Here is a 22,086-nt window from a genome sequence, read left to right as displayed (position 1 = left end):
ATGTGTCACTGAACATTTCAGTAGAAAGTCAAGAATAGTCAAGAAACAAGTAAGTCTCCTCTCTCTTGCTGAGGCAGCACTTCAGCCAGCATTAGACAGGAGCAGAATTGCAAAAAGTTGTTGCCAGGACCAAATACGGACACTATTGGGAGGGTGTAGGAAAGTTTGCAAATTCTCCTCATAGCTGCTGACTGCAGTCACAGGGTTAATTCAATCTTGGGGATGTAAAACTTATAATAACCAGAATTATACACATCATTGGACCTTGAATGTAGTATACATGCTTTGTTTTGAAAAGAAACCAGAAAATGTTCATATGATAGTCTGCTGATTGTACTGTATTTCATTTCAAAGGCATTAATTTTTTTCTTAACCCTTCCTGAGACATAACAGCATATACTTAAGTTAAGGCTCAAATTTCACCTCTGGAGGGCAAGGAGGACCAACATCTACAGCAGTGGCACTGTGATTCAAGGAACTAGCCTTCTTTTTTAACAGCGCTAGTTACCTGTCCCGCAGCAAAAGTATCAATGCCACTCAAAAGCAGCTTTCCCCAACCTGTGCCCTCCAGATGTGTTGGACTAGAACTCCCACCATCCAGGTCAGGGAAGGCTGCTCTAGTAACGGGACTAGAATCCTTGAAACCACAACAACTTTGTTTTCCTATCCTGTCAATAGCACTGAATCAAATACAGCACTGTATTTTCCCAGTGAAAACCATAATTAAAAAACACACTAAGTAATGGTACAACTCTTGCTGCACATTTCCAACTAAGATCAATGCCCTATATCAACCTTCCCCAGCCTGGTGCCCTCCAGAAGTTGCATTCTATTATCTCAATGTTACAAACAAAACTAACGAATGGAATGCTGAACAGGTGTCTTAAACCAGGAGTGGGGAACCTGTGGCTCTCCAGATATTGTTGGAACTCTAATTCCCATCAGCCCTATCCAGCATGACCAATAGTCAGGAATGCTTGGAGTTGTAATTAAAATATCTAGAGGGCATGAGGTTGGGAAAGGCTGCTCTATATGCTATTGTAACAAACATTGCCCTTGAAGATTAAAATATATTTCAACTAACATTTAAACCTATAACTAAAAGCCCATTTGACATGCTTTTATTCACTTCTACTCACTGAAAACATATAGAAACCAGTTTACACAGTGTTACACACATGACAACGCCCCACATATGGGGGAGAAAGCGAAAACAATTTTACACACTTTGCTCCTAGAGCACACAAGTAAATTTAACAGTTGCACATTTAAAATCAAGCAATTACATCTGAAAGAGCCACACACTGTAAGTTCATCTTAAGATGAAAAAAAAAGCCAAAAGAGACAAAATAATCACAGAGACAAGTTCATCTTAAGATGAAAGAAGACGGCCAAAGGAGAGAAAACTATCAAGTTCTCATTATTCTAAAGTAGACTGAAATCCATAAACTAAAGTCACCACAAAGGACACTATTCTACCAATTTATAGTTTCAACCCTTATAGTTGAATATATATTCTACCAATTTATAGTTTCAACCCTTATAGTTGAATATATATTCTACCAATTTATAGTTTCAACCCTTATAGTTGAATATATATTCTACCAATTTATAGTTTCAACCCAATTTATAGTTTCAAAATTCACCTTAAAAGAACCAGATAATTTTATTCAAGAAAATTGTCCTTACCTGAACTACCCATGGACTGTTAGCAAAGGCCATTATATCTCTCTCCTCCCAGAAAAAGGCTGAGTCCGATCTTTTGAGCATTTCAAATTTACTAAGAAGTTTCATGGCATAAGCCTTCTGTGTTATTTTATGGCGAACCTGTTGATGAAGAAGTTTTTAGAAGTTATCCAATTCTTATGAAATAACTTAAATGAACCCCTTTGTATTTCTGCCTTGTGACTTGGTAAGAGTGATATACAAGTCTGAATCTACCTCCATCAATAATAACAATCACAGTCCAAAATCCACAGCTAGGCAATACCTTTATTAGAGCCAAACAAAATGAAACAAAAGATTGTGGAAGCTTGTAAATTCTCCAGAACTCTTTATCAGGCTAGATGGTAAACAACAACAACAACAAAGGATAGGGTAAGAGCAGAAAAGTCCAAAAATTAGGCCAGATGTTGCAGCCTTGAGGTATGTACTTTGGACCCAGTCTCACAATGGAGAATGCAGACTGAATGACATAGTCACTGTTAGGTGTTGCAGGTATCTTGCATTCTGGGACAAAGAAGCAATGGCTAACCCCCATTTTTGAAAACATAAGGGCCAGCTGTAATTCAGATCTGCCTTTTACTCTGGGCAAAGCACACCAATTCCTGGGGAGGTAGACAGCAGAAGTAAAGAGAAGCACAACAGTCTTTATATTAGCAAAGGCAGGGATTTATTTCAGGTGGTACTCAAGAAAAAAGGCAATTAAGCCAAAATAGCCAATCCTAATTACTTTCATATAAGACTTTTTTCCTAAGTTGACCAAACTATTAAAAGACACTATACCTTCCAAAAAATAGGATCAGGGACCATGGAATCTAATCAGTTTTTGCCTTATCTTATCATTCAAATTGTTCCTTGCCCCTTATTTCACCAATTTTTATTTATAAATTATTTATAAGTTTCTAACATATCTCCTCCAACAATGTCCATGGCGGTTCAAACCATAAAACATTAGTTTGCATAAAATATATTAATAAGATATCAAAACTGCTTACCTCTGGCCTACAGTGCCAAAAACTGCTGAGAAGTCTAGATATTGGGCAGTATCCCGCTCCACCTCAGCTGGTTCCATTACACTCACAGGACCCTCCGCTTGCACAATGGAGCTTTGGTGCTACTAAGAATAACTCTTGAATTTAGCGGAAATGCTCATTTCCAGATCAGGACAGGTCAGTGGAGCTCCCTTCTGCAAATTCTGCTGACCTGCCCGTTCCAGAAACAAGCATGTCCACTTGTTTGGGGTTATTTTTAGACGGGCCAAAGCTCCACTGCAGGAGTGGTGGGTCCTGCAAGCACACTGGCACAATAGGATACTACCTAGAGACTGAACATGATCAGCTATTGATTTGTTGGCACTGACAAACATTAGCTCAAGTGAAATATAACTATTTATTGCAGAAAGAATGCCAATATGTGATAAGGACTCCTGCATAATTATGGCTTGCTGTCCCCCTCCAACAATAAGCCATCCCTCCAAGGCCTTGTTCAACACAAAAAATATGCTACTGACAAACATGAATATCTAAAGATTAAATGTGATGGAACGTGTCCATGTTTCCAGCTGAGTGGCCGATTGCTGCTCAGGAATATGCTACACTGAAATCAGTTACACTAGAGCAACTGTAATGCCTCCTACCAATCCATCTTAGACATTATATTTATTTTTAAATCTTGTAACTCACCTTTCTACATTGTAACTACAGCAGCTGACAAGGTTTATAGGCTGACGGAATTGTAATTTGCTGGATCACCATGGCTCCTTAAAAAAAAAAAAAAGGCTACCTTTCAATCCAACAGGCAAAAGCCAACTGTGACTGCCTGTGCATGGCCAGCCCCACAGTTTCTACTTCGCAAGTGATGTCCACCACTTGTGGAATGGATATTTAGTGCCTCCACAGGCAACCCGAAATGAGTGGAAACATTCTTCTGGAATGGGGCAGACTGGCGGAGCTCACATAAGGGAGCTCTGCCAATCTGCCCTGTTCCAGAAACTAGCATTTCTGCTCATTTCAAGGCTTGCCAATGGAAGTAGTATATTTCCGTTGGACAAAGGGGGATGCCACTCACACTACAGAATCAGTGGGGCTGGCTGCCCAGAGAAAAGCAGCAGTGGGCCCCTTGTGCAGATGGGCAGCATTGGATACTGCCCTTTGAGAAGGACATGGAAATGTTTCGTTGCTATTTAAGTTAAGACAGCTGGGTGAATGCTATTTGGCCTGAGTGACTTGTCACTTCCTTTTGACAAAGGCAAATAACAAGAAGTTTTGAAAATGACTTCAGATTCACTGCCCAAACCAATGGTTCAGGCATGGATCATTTTCCAGCCTTTTCTGCAGTGAAAACTGAAGAATTATTATTACTTTATTAATTGGATCTTCATATTCCTCTTGGCATCACTTTGGGTAACTTAAATTTAGCTTAAGAATTTCTGTCTTTTATTAATTTCATTCCAAAATATATCTCTTTTTAGAAGGGAAACTCCTTGCTTTTTAGAGTCTTCTTGAATATGTGATCGTTTTGGACTTGTTCATGTCTTTTCTAATGTGTTATATATTATAACATTAGAAACACAGAAATATCTGACAACTGTAAGCTGTTTGTGATCTAATCATTTAGCAGAAACATAGATACTGACACCATCTTTATACTAGGGAAACTCTTCTGCACACTACAATTAAGCTCCTGTGGAAAACCAAATCTAGTCCCTTGAAGGGAACTGATTAAATTAAATGCCTGAAGTAGCTCCAATACAAATGCATCATCAAATATTCAGACAATTGATTAAGTGGTTCATTGACTAGCGTACTGAGGAATCAAAAAGGAAACAACTTTAATTCATTTCACTATAGCAGCCTAGTTGGCTATGATAACATTTTGTTAAGACACTGGAGAGCTAGTGGCTTAAGAGGGTGAGTTATGTAAGTCTCCTGTTTAAAATGTTACTTCAGCCACAAATTCATTGGAGAAGCCACTATTTTCTCACTTTTCGCCCACATCTGCATCAGGGTAAGAAGAAAGGTGATCTAGTTAATATGGATGTTGTAAGGCAGCCTTCCCCAACCTGGTGCACCCCAGATGTTTTGGAATTCCGATCAGTACCAGCTAACATGATCGATGGCCAGGAATGCTAGGAGTTGTAGTTCAAAACATCTGGAGGGCACCAGGTTGGGGAAGGCTGCTGTAAGGATCACTAAGATAATAGATTTGAAGTGTTTTGAATTTTTGAAATGCCACTGGTGGTGGTGGTGATTATTATTATTACTCTTAGGCTGAACTATTATACTGGGAGGATACACCTAACTAGATGTAAGCTCCATTGAAAACAATAGGAGAGCACTGTTAATCCCTATAACTGCTTTTGGCACCACTAATAAAGGTGCCAAATCCTGCAGTATGCCCTCGTCCAAACTGCCTTTTTTTTTTTTTTTTTTACTGTAGCTTACTGTAGCTTGGGGTTTGTTTGTTTTTTAAGACACAACTGAGAAATTAACTGGTTCTGAAATATCCGTTTTATTGGTCTAATATTTAAAAAATAGAATCTGCTGCCTTACTAACTGGGGCAATTGTTTACTCAGTCTAACCAATGAAGTACTAAATTTGCAGTTCTACTATTTTGTGATCACAGTTTGAGAATACCGGAGAACGGGAAGTTGGTGACAAGCACACATGCAGACTAGGAACAACAATGGAATGAACCAGCGTTTCTCAAAGTTGGCCCTCCCCTTCTGCGCTTATTCTCCCTTCTTGTAACCCTTCCCTTGCCAAGCTACAGGCTAATTTTGGCTTTGGTGGGTGCAGTGAATTTTAAATGCAGTCGCTATGCACAGTGATCAGCACAGATAGGGGAAGTTGTTAAAGATTTTAGTGTGCTAGCCCTTGCCCTCTTCACCCACTACCCCATTCTCTTGCACTTCAACCTGACTACTCTTGGTACTAAACCAGGGAACTGTTCACCTTTATTGTTCATTTACTTGCAGGAGTCTAAACTGGGCTTCAGCCATTTTATTAAAAAAGGATCACACACTCATGGGCAGAACAGCAGTAGAGTATACTGCCATTAGCTCTCTGGGAACCATAACATTAAAGGAGGCGGGTCCTATAACATATTAATCACAAACCTACCCAGACTGGAAATACGTTTGTAATACAGGTTTGATTAAAAAAATCTTATTTTTTATCTTTTGTTTTTATTGTTTTCTTGCTGTTGTTGAAATTTAACAATGAAAATGAATTTTTAAAAAAAGGTTTCAATAATTGACTGGTTATTTGCTGTTGCAGTAAAAATAGCTTGAGGGTTACTGATTTCAGACAAACACCTCAAAGGGAATAAGTACAGGTAAATTAGGCTAACAGAATATTATATTTGCCTAGGGTTTTATGATGTTAGAAGAGTTAAGAATACCTCCAGAGCATCTCCTCAGCTGGCTAGGAAGGAACACTTCTGGAAGATTCACCACTCCATTAATAAACTCTCAATAGACTGAACTGTGTTATAAAGCTAACTGGGAGGCATTACGCAAGCCAATGAGAGTGTTCGCACACCACGACAGCCCACGGTGGGTTAATTTACCTGTGGGGACTGTCACATCATGCTGGATACCTGTTTACCATTTTTGCATGGCACTTGCCCGGCCTGCGGTGGCTTGTCATGTCATGCGAGCCCAGGAGGCATGGGTTGTTTGAGGTTATACAACCCTCAAATAACCCATGGCTTGTTTTAGGGTTGTTTGAGGGTTGTCTAACCCTCAAACAAGCCCTGCTGCTTAAGTGTGCATGACATGGCAAGCCAGGTGCCCATGGGTGCCTGGCACAATGCGACAGCCCCCACGGGTAAATTAAGCCATGGTGGAATGTCATGTCATGCTAACCAGGACACCGTTTCTCAGCCTAACATACCTAACAGAGTTACTGCACTCAGAAACACTTGGAAGAAGGGCAAGATATGACTACAATCTTTATAGAGATTAATAGTCCTTTAATATTTCTCCATGTAAAGTTTGACTCAGACTGTAGTTCAACCAAATTAGATTTGCTTGAACTAATATAACCAAATTAGATTAGGCACTACTAATCTCTAAGTATTGTGAATCATTGCTAAACTGCAGAAACATCCAGAATCAATATTCTAGATGGATGGCAACCAACAACTTCTAATCAGGTTCAGCTTAAGCGCCTTATATATTGGTAAAGACAAACTGTTGAAAATTTCAGGGAAGATGTCTATAGACCATTTCGTAATGTACAAGAGATAAAGTATTTTCAAGATTAGGAATGTAGTGGATTAAAGCATGCTACAATGTATCCAGGAAAAATACAGTATGCTTCCATTCAATTACTTTACAAGCATCCCCTGCAGGTACATTCCCTTGTTTGTTTCCTCATCTCAGCAGAGGAAAAAAGACAATCTGCACCTCAGAAGCAAATTAGTATAATTTATAGTAAGTAGAAATAACCAATTTTCACAAAAAAAAATGGGATTCTTTGTAAAGGTAATCCAGTACAAATAAAGGGAGAGACATAGGCAGGGTAACAACAGTAAATAAAGGGAGAGACATAGGCATAACAACAGAGACATAACAACAGTGAAGGAACACATGGGGGTGGGGAGAATCACAAAACTGCACCGGTATGAGTGAGCGACTTTAGGCACTTATAGCTCAGTCCTCAAAAGTAAGCCCCACTGAGTTCAATGGGACTTACTTCCAGGCAAATGGGTATAGAAGTGCAGCCTTAAGAGCACTGATTCACAGCAAAGATATCCTCCCTCCACCTCGCCCCACACAAGGCAGATTCCTGGCCCCTTTCTGAAAAGGCTCAACTATATGCAGTACTAGCCTAGCACACACAAAATGGCTCCACTGAAAACACAAGCAGCTCAACATACAAGACAGTTAGCTCGGTGGTAGGGCACACGCTGTGCATGCGGGAGGTCCCAGATTCCTTCCCTGGCATCTCCAGGTAGGGCTGAAAAAACTCTTGTCTGAAACCCTGTAGAGCTAGCTGCTTCCAGTCAGTGTCAACAATACTGGGCAGGATGGATCAATGGCCTAACTTGGTATAAGGCAACTTCCTATATTCTAGGATTAAAGCAACCTCCAGCTCGTGGGCCTAATCTAGCCTGCGGAGGTGCCCAATCCAGTTCACAGAGCACTGGGTACCTTTAACAGGTCCCACCCCTCCCCAAGCCCCACCCCTGGCCTGGGGAGAGAAATCCCCATGTTATCTCCAACTGGGAGGGAGAAGGTGTGCAAAGGAATTCAGATCAGAGATAACAGCAGGGATTCCACCAGGGGCCATGACTTAAAGGAGGCCTAGGAATAATTGTAGGTAGGTAGATGAATGGATTTACATTTAGGCAGATTTAATCTTTTAATTAATTAACTCCTTGTCATACTTAGACAGCTGAGGATACAGTTTTGAACACCACCACCTTTGGGGCACCAACTAACAATGAATCTAAACAGGATATAAAAGCCCAGCCATTTGACAACTGGAAGCTCCCCAAAAGGACAACAGAGAATCTCCAGAGGCCAAACTGTGCACAAAAAATCATATTCCACGCTATGGGATGCAGGCGCCTGAACAAAACATATTTCTAAATTCTGTGTTCAGTATGAACTAGTTTGACCCTAGTTATACCAGAAGCATTTAAAATAAGTTAAACCTATGATTATTCTGTAACATTCTGAATGCAAATTCAGTGGCCGTATGATGACAGTAAATTCTTACCAGCTGGACTTCACCAAATGCACCTCTTCCAATCACTTTAACAACATCATAGTCTTCTGCTTTCATCTGTAGACCACGAATTTTTTCCACAACTTTCTCATCTAAACAATTTCAAAGAAGGTCATTACAACGCACAAGAACAGCTGAGTACAAATACTACTAGTCATTTGTTGTCTATGCGTTCAAAACAAAGAACATTCCCACAAAAGATTCTGTCCATTTTAAGGAATCTGTACAGAAATTACAAGCTATGGGGAGAATCTGGTGCTGCCATTTGACTTATGCAATTGTTGTAGCGCTTGCGGAAAACCCGTCACAATAGCTTACACTACTGGCATAGCGCCAGAGGTCACTTATGCTAGTATTTTAATTGCATAAGCGGACACACCCTTATACTTCCAAATAGCACAGCTTACTTATAGCGCATGTATTAAGTATATGCTATTAGTGTGTTATCAGTAAGGCACAAACTCACTTAAAATTGACAGTGCAATCAAAATTTTAAATTGGAATCCTACACATACGTAACTTTATTTTAATGTTTCTGTTAGTATTTAAAAAGAAAAAATGATAAAATAAAATACACCCCTAAAGGGAAACAAAATATCAAGTCTGAGCATTCCCTAGTAAAGAACAAATAACAAAACAAAACCTTCATCAAGCTTCTCTGAAAATGACATCAGTTCTCAAGTTCTTGCTGATCCTTTCAAATCAGTAAACATGTTTAGATTTGAGGACAAGATCTCTTAATAAAATGGTGGTTAGACTTTAAAATTTATTTCGGCATTTTGAATTATAGAGTCTTTTAGCTGTACGAGATAATCTGCAATACTCCAAATTGTATATCCAGCAGCAAAATAATTCATTTGACTTTTGAAGTTACTGCTAGTCTTATATACAAAACTTAGTAATTTTGTAATGTTATTAAAATATTAAATTGCTGTTGACAGATTTTGCAATCAAATATGGTGACAGGGTCAAGCCTGTTCAGATGGGCAAATCAAAAATGACTAGCAGCATCTATGGAGAGCTATAAGGGAAACTTACATCTGTTCAAGAAGTTGTCTATGTTCTTGTTCTTCCTGAGTGCTGGATAATCCAGATCAAGAACTAAGGAGTTCAAACTATCCTAGAAAAAATGTTTTAATAAAAATGATTAATTTTAATTATACTTTGCACAAATCATCCTTTCCCGCTCTGCAACTGCTTGAACATATAAGATATCATGTAATGCCAAGTGCAAGCGACATATGATACACAAATTAACACACAATCAACATTCTGTATCTATGTTTATGTTTAATTGCTACAATAGACTAAGAGTTTATATGGTTACACTGAAACAACTTATGAATGGAAAAACACCTTGGCAAAACAGCAGTGGCGGAAGACATCCTGTCACCTGAGGCTGGAGGACACACACTGCCACCACACATCGGACAGGTAGCCTCTCTGGAGAGGTACCCAGGCTCGAATGCAGAGCTTTGAGGGGTCCTTCCTCAAAGCATAGCGTTGGGAGATGGCCCTTGAGACTGCCTGTACAGTGAGCCTCTGGAAAGGCTGCCTGCTCAACTGATTTCTTGCTCTGGGAGAGTCCCACAAATGAGAGATTGGGCAGTCAGCCTCTCTGGAGAGGCACATCGGCTGCTTTGTGCACCTGATCCTCCAGACGGTCTGCTCACCCACCCAATCTCTTCTTCAGGGGATGCTCCAAGAGGGAGAGATCAGGCAGGCAGGCAGGTGGCCTCTCCAGAGAGCCCATCTGCCTGATCTCTTGCTCCTAGCCCTCTCCCAAAGTGAGAGATTGAGCATGCAGCCTCTCTGGAGAACATGCCTGCCGGGGGGCGGGGAGTGGCTGCTCCTCCAAGGAGCCTTGCTTGCCGTTCTTCTTCTGTGGCATTTATCACGGCAGGTGAGCGGGGCCAGTGCAGCAACAGTGGCCACAGGGGCCCTCCCAGTGGGGGTGGGGTCGTGATCTGGCACCTGTTCCAACCTGTCTCCTGAGCAGGGGATTCACCCTGCCTCATGGAAGGGCCAGCCATGTGGCCAAATATGCAATAGTAATGATGCATTCTTTTACTTTCAACATTCGTACCTGACAATATATTTGACATTCAAATAAAATCAAATGATAAAATAGCTAATAAATATCTTTGAACTACTGACAATGAGTAGCCTGTTTCTAGACATTGCCCGTGCACAAAAATAATAAAATCTGTTGCATGCTGTGATAGATCAAATGGGAGCCCTTTTGAAATCAGTAGCTCTCTCGTATTTTCCCCTGCCTCTGAATTGTTATGTCTGAATAGGGGAAGGGGGCTGAGCAGAAATCTTTATAAAGGGAGTTCAGCAAGGCCTTCCCTGAGCTCCTGCAGGTGAGCCAGAATTAGAATATGCTCTCAATATCACAATCCAAACACGAGTGGATCTGCAGAGTTCTGTACCAGCTGCAGCTTCCGAATAGTCTACTAGCGTAGTCCCGCAAATGGTGCTAATTGCAGAAGTCTAGATGGGAGGTTGCCAACACAGAGATGATAATAGCAAGATCTGATGTAGTGCAGGTTCAAGACTGACAAAAGGAAGTACTTCTTCATACAGCACATAATGACCATGGGATCCAATATCATACAGGAGAGTGGCATTAGTTACCAGCATAAAAAAGATGACAAATTCATAGAGGATAGGTCTATTAAAGCCTATTATCTGGAATATAAGATACTGGGTACAGAAAGAGTGATCATCACCTTTATGCTTGAGAACCTCCAATCTGATTGTTAACTGTTGGAAACAGAATAGGGGGCTTGATGGCCTTCAGTGCTAAGTATTCTTACAACACAGACTTTCCAACATCAGTCATGAACTCAATGGAGTAGGGAACAAGCTCCAAATACTCATTTATCTCTCAGTCACACTTTTCCAAAGAGAATAGAGGACTGGATCCTTATGTACAAATATCCTCTTCTAGATGTGTTATTGGGCACCACTCCCCTTCCTGGCCAACAAGAAGCTGATTGAAAGTCCCTGAAGCTGGGCAAGAAACCACTCCCTCCACTCCAAAATCCACATACAGTTCTCTACAAGCATCGAACACATTTCGCATAGCTCAGGAAACAGATCAGTAACGCAAAAATAAATTTTTGCAAAAACAGGTTTTGTAATTAATCTTATATTGACATCAAAATTCACCAAAAAAGAGAAAGTTTCTATTCTGATGTATAAACATTGCATATTTCAGCATAACACAAATGGACCATTTTTCTACCAATCAAATAAATGGTTCTGCACAGAAATTAGGGAGTTCATTTTCATAAAGCTTCATGAAAGAGTGAGAAGCCAGTCCAGCTGGGAACCCGGCAAACTCTTCTTCCCACATGTTTTCTCCATACAGTTGCAACGCTTCCTGTAAATGAACCATTACTTGAGGGAAGGCAAGTCCATAAAAGCATATAAGTTTCTAGAATATATACTTAAATCCATGTGGCTGGAAACTTTTTTTTTTTTTACTCTTACTGGCCTTTCCATATGTTGCTAAAACTTGAGGTTGACATATGAACTTGGACACACACACACACCAGTTGATATAATCTGTGGTCTGAGCTTTAGAACAGGCTCAGAAACAATCCAAGTTCATCTTCCAATTTGGGAGGAAACAGTATTAAGCAAGCCCCTTACAAACCAAGATTTGAGGGATAAGGGGGATTCTACCCAGAAGTAGTCATTTTTCTAGCTTTGACTAGTATGCCAGCTACAACCTTACCTGATGAAAAAGGACCTTTCCAATTATTCATGCCCTAGTTACCTGTAGGTTAGACTACTGCTCTGTACGGTAATGCCCTTGAAAAGTCTTTGGAAACTGCACCTAGTGCAAAAAGCTGCTGCCAAGGCATTGACCGAAACAAGGCAACCAGAAAACATTACACTGATTTCATTTTCTCTTATGGTAGCCTTGTGCCCTACTTTTCAGAGGACAGTCCTTTATTTGAAGGTCTATCCAGTTCAACGCCTGTTTAAAGATAAAGAAATGTAAGGGACAAAGTGCAGGGGCCTTGAAGCTGCCCATCAACAGGTACTACCTGGAAACAGATGACTGAGCAGGCAGGAAGACAGGCAGCTCACCTAGTCAGCTGTCCCCACAATGGTCAGATGTATTTTATTTCTATTTCAGTTATAGCAATTATTTCTTCTAACTGGTTGCCTGTTCATTTCTAGGACCAAGTCAAGGTGCTGGTTTTAATCTTTTAAGCCCTGAATGGCTTGGGACTGGTGTACCTTAAAGGACCACCTTCTTCCCCACATATTCTGTTCATCTCTGAGGCCCTGCATCAGATTCCTCAGACTTCTGAAACTCAGCAGACAGCAACAAGAAGCAGGGCCTTTCTAAAGGTGGCACCTACCCTGTGGAATGCCAGCCCAACTGAGATTTGGAAACCCCTACAACTTTATGGTTTTAGGCATTTTGCCAAAACTCGGTTGTTTAAGAAGGCTTCTTTCCCCTGACAAACTTCTCTCCTCTCATTATGAATACATTAAGGCTATTTTCCTTGGCATCTTCCATTTGGTTTTTCCGTTTAGGAGCTGCTGCTTTGGAATTTTTGTTTATTTTTATGTTAGTATTTTCCAATAGTTGTTTACTGCATTTTATGGATGTGGTTTTATTTTATGCATATTTTACTGTAAGCTGCTTTGAGTTTCTTTTTGAAAAGAAGCATGATATAAACCTTTTAAATATAATAACTAGTCATGAAGATGAATGAATTATTATAAAGCACTCTGCACATCAAAGGGAACATATAGAAATCAGCAGTAGCAGCAACATGGAGATTCATATTTGTAATTCTGCATTAAAACCTTATTAACACCTTCGAATTTCAGGAATAACTTTAGCCCAGTGGTTCTCAAACTGTGAGTCCCAACATGTACTTATGGGGAGAACACATATGCAGCTTTTTCTTTCACTTCCAGGGGCTTTATTCATTACTGTTGTGGAGCTCCTTTATGAGGCAGACTCCCCATTTGTCATGTTTAAATTCTATTCAAAGACATTCTGCCTATATATGCCAATACTAACACTAAAAATGAAAAATGTAATAAACTTGTTCAGCATCAATTACTGGAAAGATATTCTGGTGTTTTCTTTTGTGAAGGGGGAGTAGAATTCAAAAGTTAAGTTAGTTTACAGGTAGGTCCCACTTCAAAAACGTTGGAGTACTGCTTCAGTACTACAGCCACATAACTACTGCCAAGAGATCTCCAACTAAAAATACCAATATCCCAATCCTAAACATGTTTATTTAGAACCAAGTCCAATTAGTTTCAATGGGGTTTACCCCCAGCAAATATGCTCAAGATACTGCCTAAGGTCATAGATTTTAGCAGACAATTCATAAGCAAAGGTTTTCAGGCTTGCGGCCTACTTCTGTACTGCAGTTATGACCTTGATGAATGTATGGGGGTCAAGGGATTATATAGTAGACCAGGCCATCCATACTAAAGATAAGTAATACAGGAAATGACATATCCTCTGTCTAGGCCTCATAGATAAAAAACACTTCAAACAGGAAATATGTTATTAAAGTGATTTCACTGTTCACTTCCTCTCTCCCCTTTTTGTAAAAGTTTAAAGCCAAGCTGAACTAAAAATAGAATTATCTAACAAAACACACCCAAAGCAAAGGCAAGCACAGCACAACTGTATGTACAAGTATATGCTTAGAACAGTGAGCAAAATTTTATTTTTTCACCACAACTTCTGTACTAGAATGTACTATTATTTAGTATTGTTGAAATTCCTTCTGGATTTGGAGAGAAGACTTTCCAGGTGTATACATTAAGGCAAGACATTTATACTAGTTTAATAGGCTTTGATACTCAACAAGCACAGCAATCAAGATATTCCCAGCAAAATCCAATCAGGTCACTGGGAAATCAGATTAAAAGGCCCCAGTTTTCTAGCTAGTTGGGTTTGGGAGGTAGCTAATCTTGCAATAGGAAGGCTGTGGCAGAAAGAGTGCCAAATATTTTGACTGCTCATGTTAAAACTGATCAGAGCACGTTTGGTTGTATCTCAAACTCTGCTAATATGTTCAAAGAAACTCTGAAGTAGTTTTGGGTATAGCCCATAGCCTAATCAACCTTAGGCATATTGCCATGGTTCTACCCATTGTTCATAATAGCATATAACATATTTGCCTCAGCTTCAATGCTTGGAATGTACAAAGGACATTAACAGTGAAGTTTTCTATGCACTTGCATGGGCTGAAGTCCTATTGGACTTTCAATGAAACAAACATGTTGAGGACTATAGCCTAAAATCAGAAAGAGCTTATTTCAAATAGGAAAGGTGTTATTTACCAGCAAAGCACAGATAAAAATAAAGTAACACACACTCAGTGTATTAATCACATTTGATGTTATGGATCATAATTATGACAACTGTTATAACCATAATTACAATATGCAAAGATATATATAGATATAATATGCTCAGAAGCCAAAGCAGCAAGATGAATTGAGCACCACCACAGGATACCAAACAGAGTCTTCAAACCAGTGTGGTGTAGTAGACAGAATGATGGACCTGAGTTGGGCAAATACAGGTTCAAATCCTCATCCTGTGTTTAAATTCACTGAGTGACCTTGGGCCAATCAATGTACAGTCAGGTAGGGATGTCAGAGAATTTCGCCACGGATCTCGGTGAATGCCGAGTGCATTCGGCCCCCCGAAATCTGTGGCAGAACGGCCTGCCACAGATTTATGTAGGCTAAAACGGTAAAGATTTACATTGGCTAAAACGGTGAATCAAAAAGGGATGCAAATAGTGCCCGCTACGCTATTTGCGTTCCCCTTTATTTTCGCCGTCATAGTCTACGTGAATATTTACGTAGATTAAGATGGCCAAAAATAAGGAATGCAAATGGCGGCGGCCGTAGCCGCCGCCATTTGCGTACGCGGTTTTGTTTTTTCCCAGAGCCCTCCGCGGCCGGAAATCCGGCTGTGGACGGCTCTGGGCTGGGCTGGGCCTGGCCGGCTGCTTCGCAGAGCTGCCGGAGAGCACAGCCGGCCGTGGAGGATTCCGGGAGGGAGGAACGGATCGCCTCCCCCCCCCGTCGAGGATTCCGGGGGGAGGGACGGAACGCCTCCCCATCCGTGGAAAGGTAAGTGACTTTCGTACATCCCTACAGTCAGGGCCAGAAACATTGGAGCCACCAACGATGGGGGTGTGTGTATGCCACTGGCTGTACTTCCTGAATGGTTTGTTGTTGTTCAGTCGTGTCCGACTCTGTGTGACCCCATGGACCACAGCACGCCAGGCCTTCCTGTCCTGCGCTCTCCCAGAATGTGCTCAAGTCCATATTCATTGCAGTGGTGATGCTATCTAGCCATCTCATCCTCTGCCGTCCCCTGCTCCTTTTGCCTTCAGTCTTTCCCAGCATCAGGGTCTTTTCCAGTGACTTTTCTCTTCGCATTAGGTGGCCAAAATATCTGAGCTTCAGCTTCAGTATCTGTCCTTCCAATGAGCACTCAGGGTTGATTTCCTTTAGGACTGACTGATTTGACATCTTTGCAGTCCAGGGGATTCGAAAGCATCAAGTCTTCGGCACTCAGCCTTCCTTATAGTCCAGCTCTCACAGCCATACGTTACTACTGGGAAAACCATAGCTTTGATTATACGGACCTTTGTCAGCAAGGTGATGTCTCTGTTTCTTACTATGCTGTCTAGGTTTGCCATGGCTTTCTTCCCAAGGAGCAAGCGTCTTTTAATTTCATGGCTACAGTCACCGTCTGCGGTGATCTTGGCACCCCCAAAAATAAAGTCTGTCACGGCTTCCATTTCTTCCCCTTCTATATGAATGGTTAGTGCCCCACTTTTGTCAAACCCCTTGAATTATAGCTGAAAGTCCTGACTTCGTTCCTATCTGGGTGTATTTCCTTTCAACTTCAATGTGGTGGTGTGCAAAGGCCAACTGCCAAAACAGTTATCCTTGCTCCAATATTTCTGGCCCTGACTGTATCTCAGTCTAATCTTACCTCAGAGGATAAGAAGAAGGAATACCACATAGGATGTACTGAACTACCCAGAGGATGGCTGAAACACTAATGAGGTAAGATTCATGGGAGAATTTTGTTTTATCAAGTGTTCTACAAGAGCAAAATATCCCCTTAGGCATTCTCTTTTATAAAATTCCTATATTAAATGTCACCTACACACACACTATAAAGAGATCCAAACAAACCCACTAGCATATAAAATCATAAGAACCATGCTGAATCAAATCAAAGGCCTATCTAGTCCCGCATTCTGTTCACACAGTGGCCAACTAGGGGCCTGTGGGGAGCCCACAAGCAGGACATGAGCACAACAGCACTCCCTTCCAACTCATTTTTCCCATCAACTGGTGTACATAGGCATACTGCGTCCAATACTGAAGGTAATATATAGCCATCATGACAAGAATCCATTGATAGCCTTATCCACCATGGATCTGTCTAATCCTTTTTATAGTCATCCAAGTTGGTGGCCATCACTACATCTTCTGGTAGTGAATTCCACAGTTTAACTATGTAAACTGCCCAGAGAGCTTCGGCTATTGGGTGGTATAGAAATGAAATTTTTAAAAATGTGTTGTGTGAAGTACTTTCTTTTATCTGTCCTGAATCCCATCTCAACACAGCATGTCAACCTAAAATAGTGTTGGTCCTTATTCATTTATTCAGTTTTTCTATGTGGCAGCAATTGCAAACATTGAAACCCCTGGAACAGAGTAGGACAGTGGTTCCAGTGAAAGGGCAATGACTTTATAAATTAGATTTCCAGCTCTCGTCTACAGAATTCTCATTTTTTCTTGGACTTTAATCACAGCATAGAAAGACATGCACAATCCTATGTATGTCTACTTAAAAGTAAACTGCCTTAAGTTCAATAGGGCTTACTCCCAGGAAAGTGTATAACAGATTGCACCTTAACATGGGAGCATACTTGAAAACAGACATGTTTTACGTTTTGGAAATATGCTATAAATATGAGAGTTTATGAGAAATGTAATTTTAGTTGCATGGGCTGTGAATAGCAACACAGAGATATCTGAAATCTCAATCACTGCCAACCAAACAAAAATTTTAATTTCTAAATAGCTCAAGTAGAGAATAATCATTTTATAATCTGATCCCTGTCAGAGACAGGCTAGCTGGAAAATATTCAGACCACATTTCAGGGTGTTTTTTTTCCTGCGAATTAACTCATACAGTCTGTTGGGCAAAACCCCCACAGTCCACTTTCCGCTGCAGAACTTAAACAGAAGTAGACCTACAACATAGTCCTTCTAGGGCATTGTCACCTGCATGGTAGTAACCAAATTTCATGGACTTAAAATTTACAATTTTCTTTCTGTCAACAAAAAAGTGCCTGGGACATAAAACATCCCAAGAAATCAAATTTTTGCCATTGGGGTGCTTTTTTCCCCTAGCCACCCAACCCAGCCTATGTGAAGTTTTGGAGGGTTTCAAAATGCATAGTTTTTCAAACAAAAACCAATTAAGGCAAACAGACCGAAGTGCCCTTCTTCTGACACCACACACATGATTTGATTTGCGACATTTTACTACCCTGAGATACACTGGAATTTGGCTTGCGCTAGTAAAGTATCCCAAAAAGAGTGAGTGTGTGTGTGTGTGTGTGTGTGTGTGTGTGTTAATGGTACCGGATAAGGGACCAACTCATTAATGTTAAAAAGAATCAAGCCTCTTACATAGTCCTAAGTTACAACTAAAATTTTCATATAACTACATATGTGAGCAGAAATAATTTTCAGCTTTTTAAAGTTTCTTTATTTGTCACCTCCTACAGTTCATCTGCTACCCCCCCCCCCCCCCGGTCAAGGAGCATATCACAAATTTTCTACTTCTACTGCAGTCACGAAGACTCAATTATCTAATGTAATCTGTCCTGAGCAGATGCCAATATTCATTTAAGAATTCTGTAGCTGGTTTTTGTTTGAGTTGGCTTACTGGCAGAAAATGAGGAACAAAATAAATCCCCAAAGAAAATCACCACTAGAACTATCCTAAGTTACAAGTATATTACATACAGCTGCATAATAGATTCATAAGAGGAATGTATTATGCTGTTTATGGGTCTTCCAGTTATTTCCTGGGCCTCAAGAAGCAATATGCAGATCACTCTTCTCTTAATGCACAGTCTCATGAAATGTGTGTTCCTAGGCCTAGTGGTCTGGAGCTCTAACTTACTAGGTAGAGAAGAAGGCCTTGTAGACACATTTGCACCCATTCCTTCAATAAACCACTGGTGAACAAACGATCTTATTACGCACAGTGATTAGGTCCCCACACATTGGAACAAGGGGAGAATGAGTCTACTCATCAACCCAAGAGTTAGAATCTTCTGCCTACTGTGAGAAGAAAGGGTGGGAATATTTAGGAGAAAATTCAATACATACTCTATCTTCTCCACTGGAGATGGTGCTGAAATGATTTTAAGCACCTGCTATTAGCTTTTGAGTTGAACTGAATCCCACAGGCTTTGTCTTTTTCTGGGAACACCTTTAAAAGCACTTTCTTTTAAATTTGTCTTCAAGGTTTCCAACATCAATTGAAGCTTATTCTCATCTGCTTAAGAGCAGGGAGATTCTGGGAAAGAAACAAGCAGCAACTCTGTCCCAATACTTACTATAGCTTAGAAGAAATGCTGCTTCATAACTTGTGACCTTCCGTTACTGTCATTACTATAAATAAAGAATACAAAATATATATAAAGGCTGTATATGCCTTGAAGAGGTTATATGTTCAATCATTTGAAGAGGAACTGCAGAGCTGATTATCTCTCCCATACCCCCTTTAACAAGATAGTGTGTCAAGAGGAGGCTGGGGGATGTTGACCTGGTGTTGAATGGGGTACGGCTACCCTTGAAAGACCAGGTCCGCAGCCTGGGGGTCATTTTGGACTCCCAGCTGTCCATGGAGGCTCAGGTGTCAGCTGTGAGCCAGACAGCGCTGTATCAACTCCATCTGATACGGCGGCTGCACCCCTTCCTTCCCGACCATCTGCTCCCATCGGTAGTACATGCCCTGGTCTCCTCTCGTTTAGACTACTGTAATGCGCTCTACGTGGGGTTACCCTTGAAGACAGTTTGGAAGCTGCAGCTGGTACAGAACGCGGCGGCTCGCCTGATTAAAGGCAGCCGCCGGCGAGAGCACATCACTCCAGTGCTGAAGGAGTTGCACTGGTTACCAGTTGTTCTCCGGGCCAAATTCAAGGTGTTGGTTTTGACCTTTAAAACCCTATATGGTTCTGGCCCAGCCTATCTTAGGGAGCACCTCCAGCAGCACCAGACAGGCCGCTTAACAAGATCAGCCTCGGATGGCCTTCTCTCTGTCCCATCAGCCAGGACAGCTAGACTGGTGGGGACGAGGGAGAGGGCCTTTTCTGTGGTGGCCCCCACTCTGTGGAACTCCCTCCCTAGGGAACTCCGCCATGCCCCCTCTTTAATGAGCTTCCGTCGTGCATTAAAAACGTGGTTGTTCAGGCAGGCATTTGGGGTGGGTTAGGGTATTTTAGAAAATGTTTTTATTGTAGAATTTTATTGTTTTAAATTGTTTTATTGTATGCTGTACATCGCCCAGAGTGGCTGGGTGACCAGCCAGATGGGCAATTAATAAATTTAATAATAATAATAATAATAATTTTCCTCATACACTAGGATCAGGCCTGCTTGCGATCCATCAAGTTGATGGAGCCCACCTGCCCTATATTATAGTCTGTGATTATTTATTCCCCCACCTCCTATTTTGCTGTCCTTAAAAAGGCAGCAAGAACAGATGGTTAACTGAACCACCATCACCTGGCCAGCATACTACCCCTTGACTCCCTGACTCTTCACTTATGCATGTACATCATATATATATACACACACACACATCAATAATCAATAAAATAAGTTCATATAAAGTAACATTAAAATACTAAAACATAAGATCACACAAACGAACTATGACAGTAGCACATAAATCAATATATCAGAAAAAAAATAACAGCAAATAAAAACACTGAAATAGCAGCAGCGGATAAAGAGTTACAACATCACAATCACTCAAAGGTTGACTGCAATAAAAATGTCTTTAGAGCCTGCCTAAAGGCCAACAAGGAGGGGGCCAAGTGAATCTCTCTGAGCATATTCTACAGATGAGGGGCCACCACAGAAAAGGCCTTGTCCATGGTATTCACTAACCTAACAACTCTTCCTGACAGACTACAGAATAAGGCCACAGATGCTGATCTTAAGGCTCAGGCAGGTACATGAGTGCAGGTGGTCCTTAAGATAGCCTGGTCCCAAACCATTTAGAGCTTTAAAAGTTAATACCAGCATCTTAAATTGGGTTTTGAAATGAATAGGCACCCAATGGAACTAGTGCAGAATAGACGTGATGTGATCAGAACACCTGGTTCCCACAAGCATTCTTGCTGCCACATTCTGCGCCAACTGAAGTTTCCAAACCTTCTTTAAGAGCAGTCCCATTTAGAGCAGATTACAGTAATCCAACCAAGATGTAACCAACACAAGCGTCATTGAGGCAACATCTTCCTTCTCTAGATGAGGCCACAGTTAGTGAACCAGCTGAAGCTAATAAAAAGCACTCCTGGACCACTCGAGATACCTTCATTTCCACAGGGACTGTGCAGTCCAAGAGTACTGTCAAATGCCTCAGGAGAACTGTGACCCCATCCAGGACCAATTGCACACCAATATCCAGATCAGCAGATTTCATGTCCCACAATACCACAGTCTTGTCTTGATTAAGCTTCACCTTGTTTGCCCTCATCCATCCCAAAACTGCCCCCAGATACCTGTTCAGGAATTTTCACCACCCCCTTGATATTAGAAGGTGGAAAAGTAAAGCAGGGCTGTGTGTCATCTACATAATGATGGCACCTCAGCCCAAACCTCTGGATGATTTCTCCCAGCAGTTTCATGTAGATGTTTAAAAGCATCAACAACCCTGAAACACTACAAAGGCCAAGGGGTGGAACAGAAGTCCCCCAGCACCAGTTTCTGGACTATACCTCCTAAGCAGGACCAAAGCCACTGCAACACAGTGCCCCAAGTCCCAACCTGGAGAGATTATCCAGCAAGATACCAGGGTTGATGGTACTGAAAGCTGTGGAGAGGTTCAGGAGAACCAACAGGGTCACAGTGACCCTGTCTATGCCCCAGCATAAGTCATCTACCAAGGCGGTACCCATCCCAAATCCAGGTCGAAAGCCAGATTGAAATGGATTTAAATAATCAATGTCCACCAAGACTTCCTGGAGTTGATAAGCCACCACTAGCTCCAAGATTCTGCTTAGAAAAGGCAGATTAGAAATTGGACAAGAGTTTTCCAAAGCTATGGGATCTAAATTTGGCTTTTTCAAAAGTGGTTTTATCATTGTCTCCGTCAAAACCATTGGACCACACTACCTTTTAGCAACAGCTGACACCCAGAGAGCCAAGCCAAGGCCAAATGCAAAACCCAGAATGAGCAAGGTTCCAAAGAGCAGGTGGTTAGTCTCATCCTTCCAAGTAACTTGTCAGCATCCTCAGGTTGCACAAGCTGAACAGTATCCATAACAACGTAACTAA

General features: G+C 41.2%; 2 protein-coding genes across 8 annotated transcripts in view; one reads left to right on the top strand and one right to left on the bottom strand.

Annotated features, from left to right (window-relative positions):
- The window catches only part of SLC66A3 (solute carrier family 66 member 3), a 154,374-nt gene that overhangs the window by 70,175 nt on the left and 62,113 nt on the right, over nt 1-22,086 (top strand). The window contains exon 7 of one of the 3 annotated variants that reach the window (XM_084826618.1): nt 12,661-13,556. The exons of 1 other annotated variant lie outside the window; for it this stretch is intronic. In XM_084826618.1, the coding sequence (XP_084682744.1) occupies nt 12,661-12,725 (65 nt within the window). In that variant the 3' untranslated portion in view covers nt 12,726-13,556. Of the gene's footprint in view, nt 1-8,120; nt 9,008-12,660; nt 13,557-22,086 lie in introns of those variants that run through there. One more of the 3 variants, XM_084826627.1, reaches the window with a different exon arrangement.
- ROCK2 (Rho associated coiled-coil containing protein kinase 2) overlaps nt 1-22,086 on the bottom strand; it is a 107,569-nt gene that overhangs the window by 49,363 nt on the left and 36,120 nt on the right. For all 5 annotated transcript variants that reach the window (XM_084826613.1, XM_084826611.1, XM_084826612.1 and 2 more), the window contains exons 2-4: nt 9,499-9,580; nt 8,452-8,552; nt 1,690-1,827 (exon numbers count right to left, since the gene is read on the bottom strand). In XM_084826613.1, coding sequence (XP_084682739.1) covers nt 1,690-1,827; nt 8,452-8,552; nt 9,499-9,580 — 321 coding nt within the window. The remainder of the gene's footprint in view (nt 1-1,689; nt 1,828-8,451; nt 8,553-9,498; nt 9,581-22,086) is intronic.

This window comes from Heloderma suspectum, chromosome 1 (genome assembly GCF_057233095.1).
Source record: "Heloderma suspectum isolate Gila_16-S chromosome 1, 16-S_ref, whole genome shotgun sequence".
Classification (NCBI taxonomy): domain Eukaryota; kingdom Metazoa; phylum Chordata; class Lepidosauria; order Squamata; family Helodermatidae; genus Heloderma; species Heloderma suspectum.
This window is presented reverse-complemented; position numbering and strand designations above follow the sequence as displayed.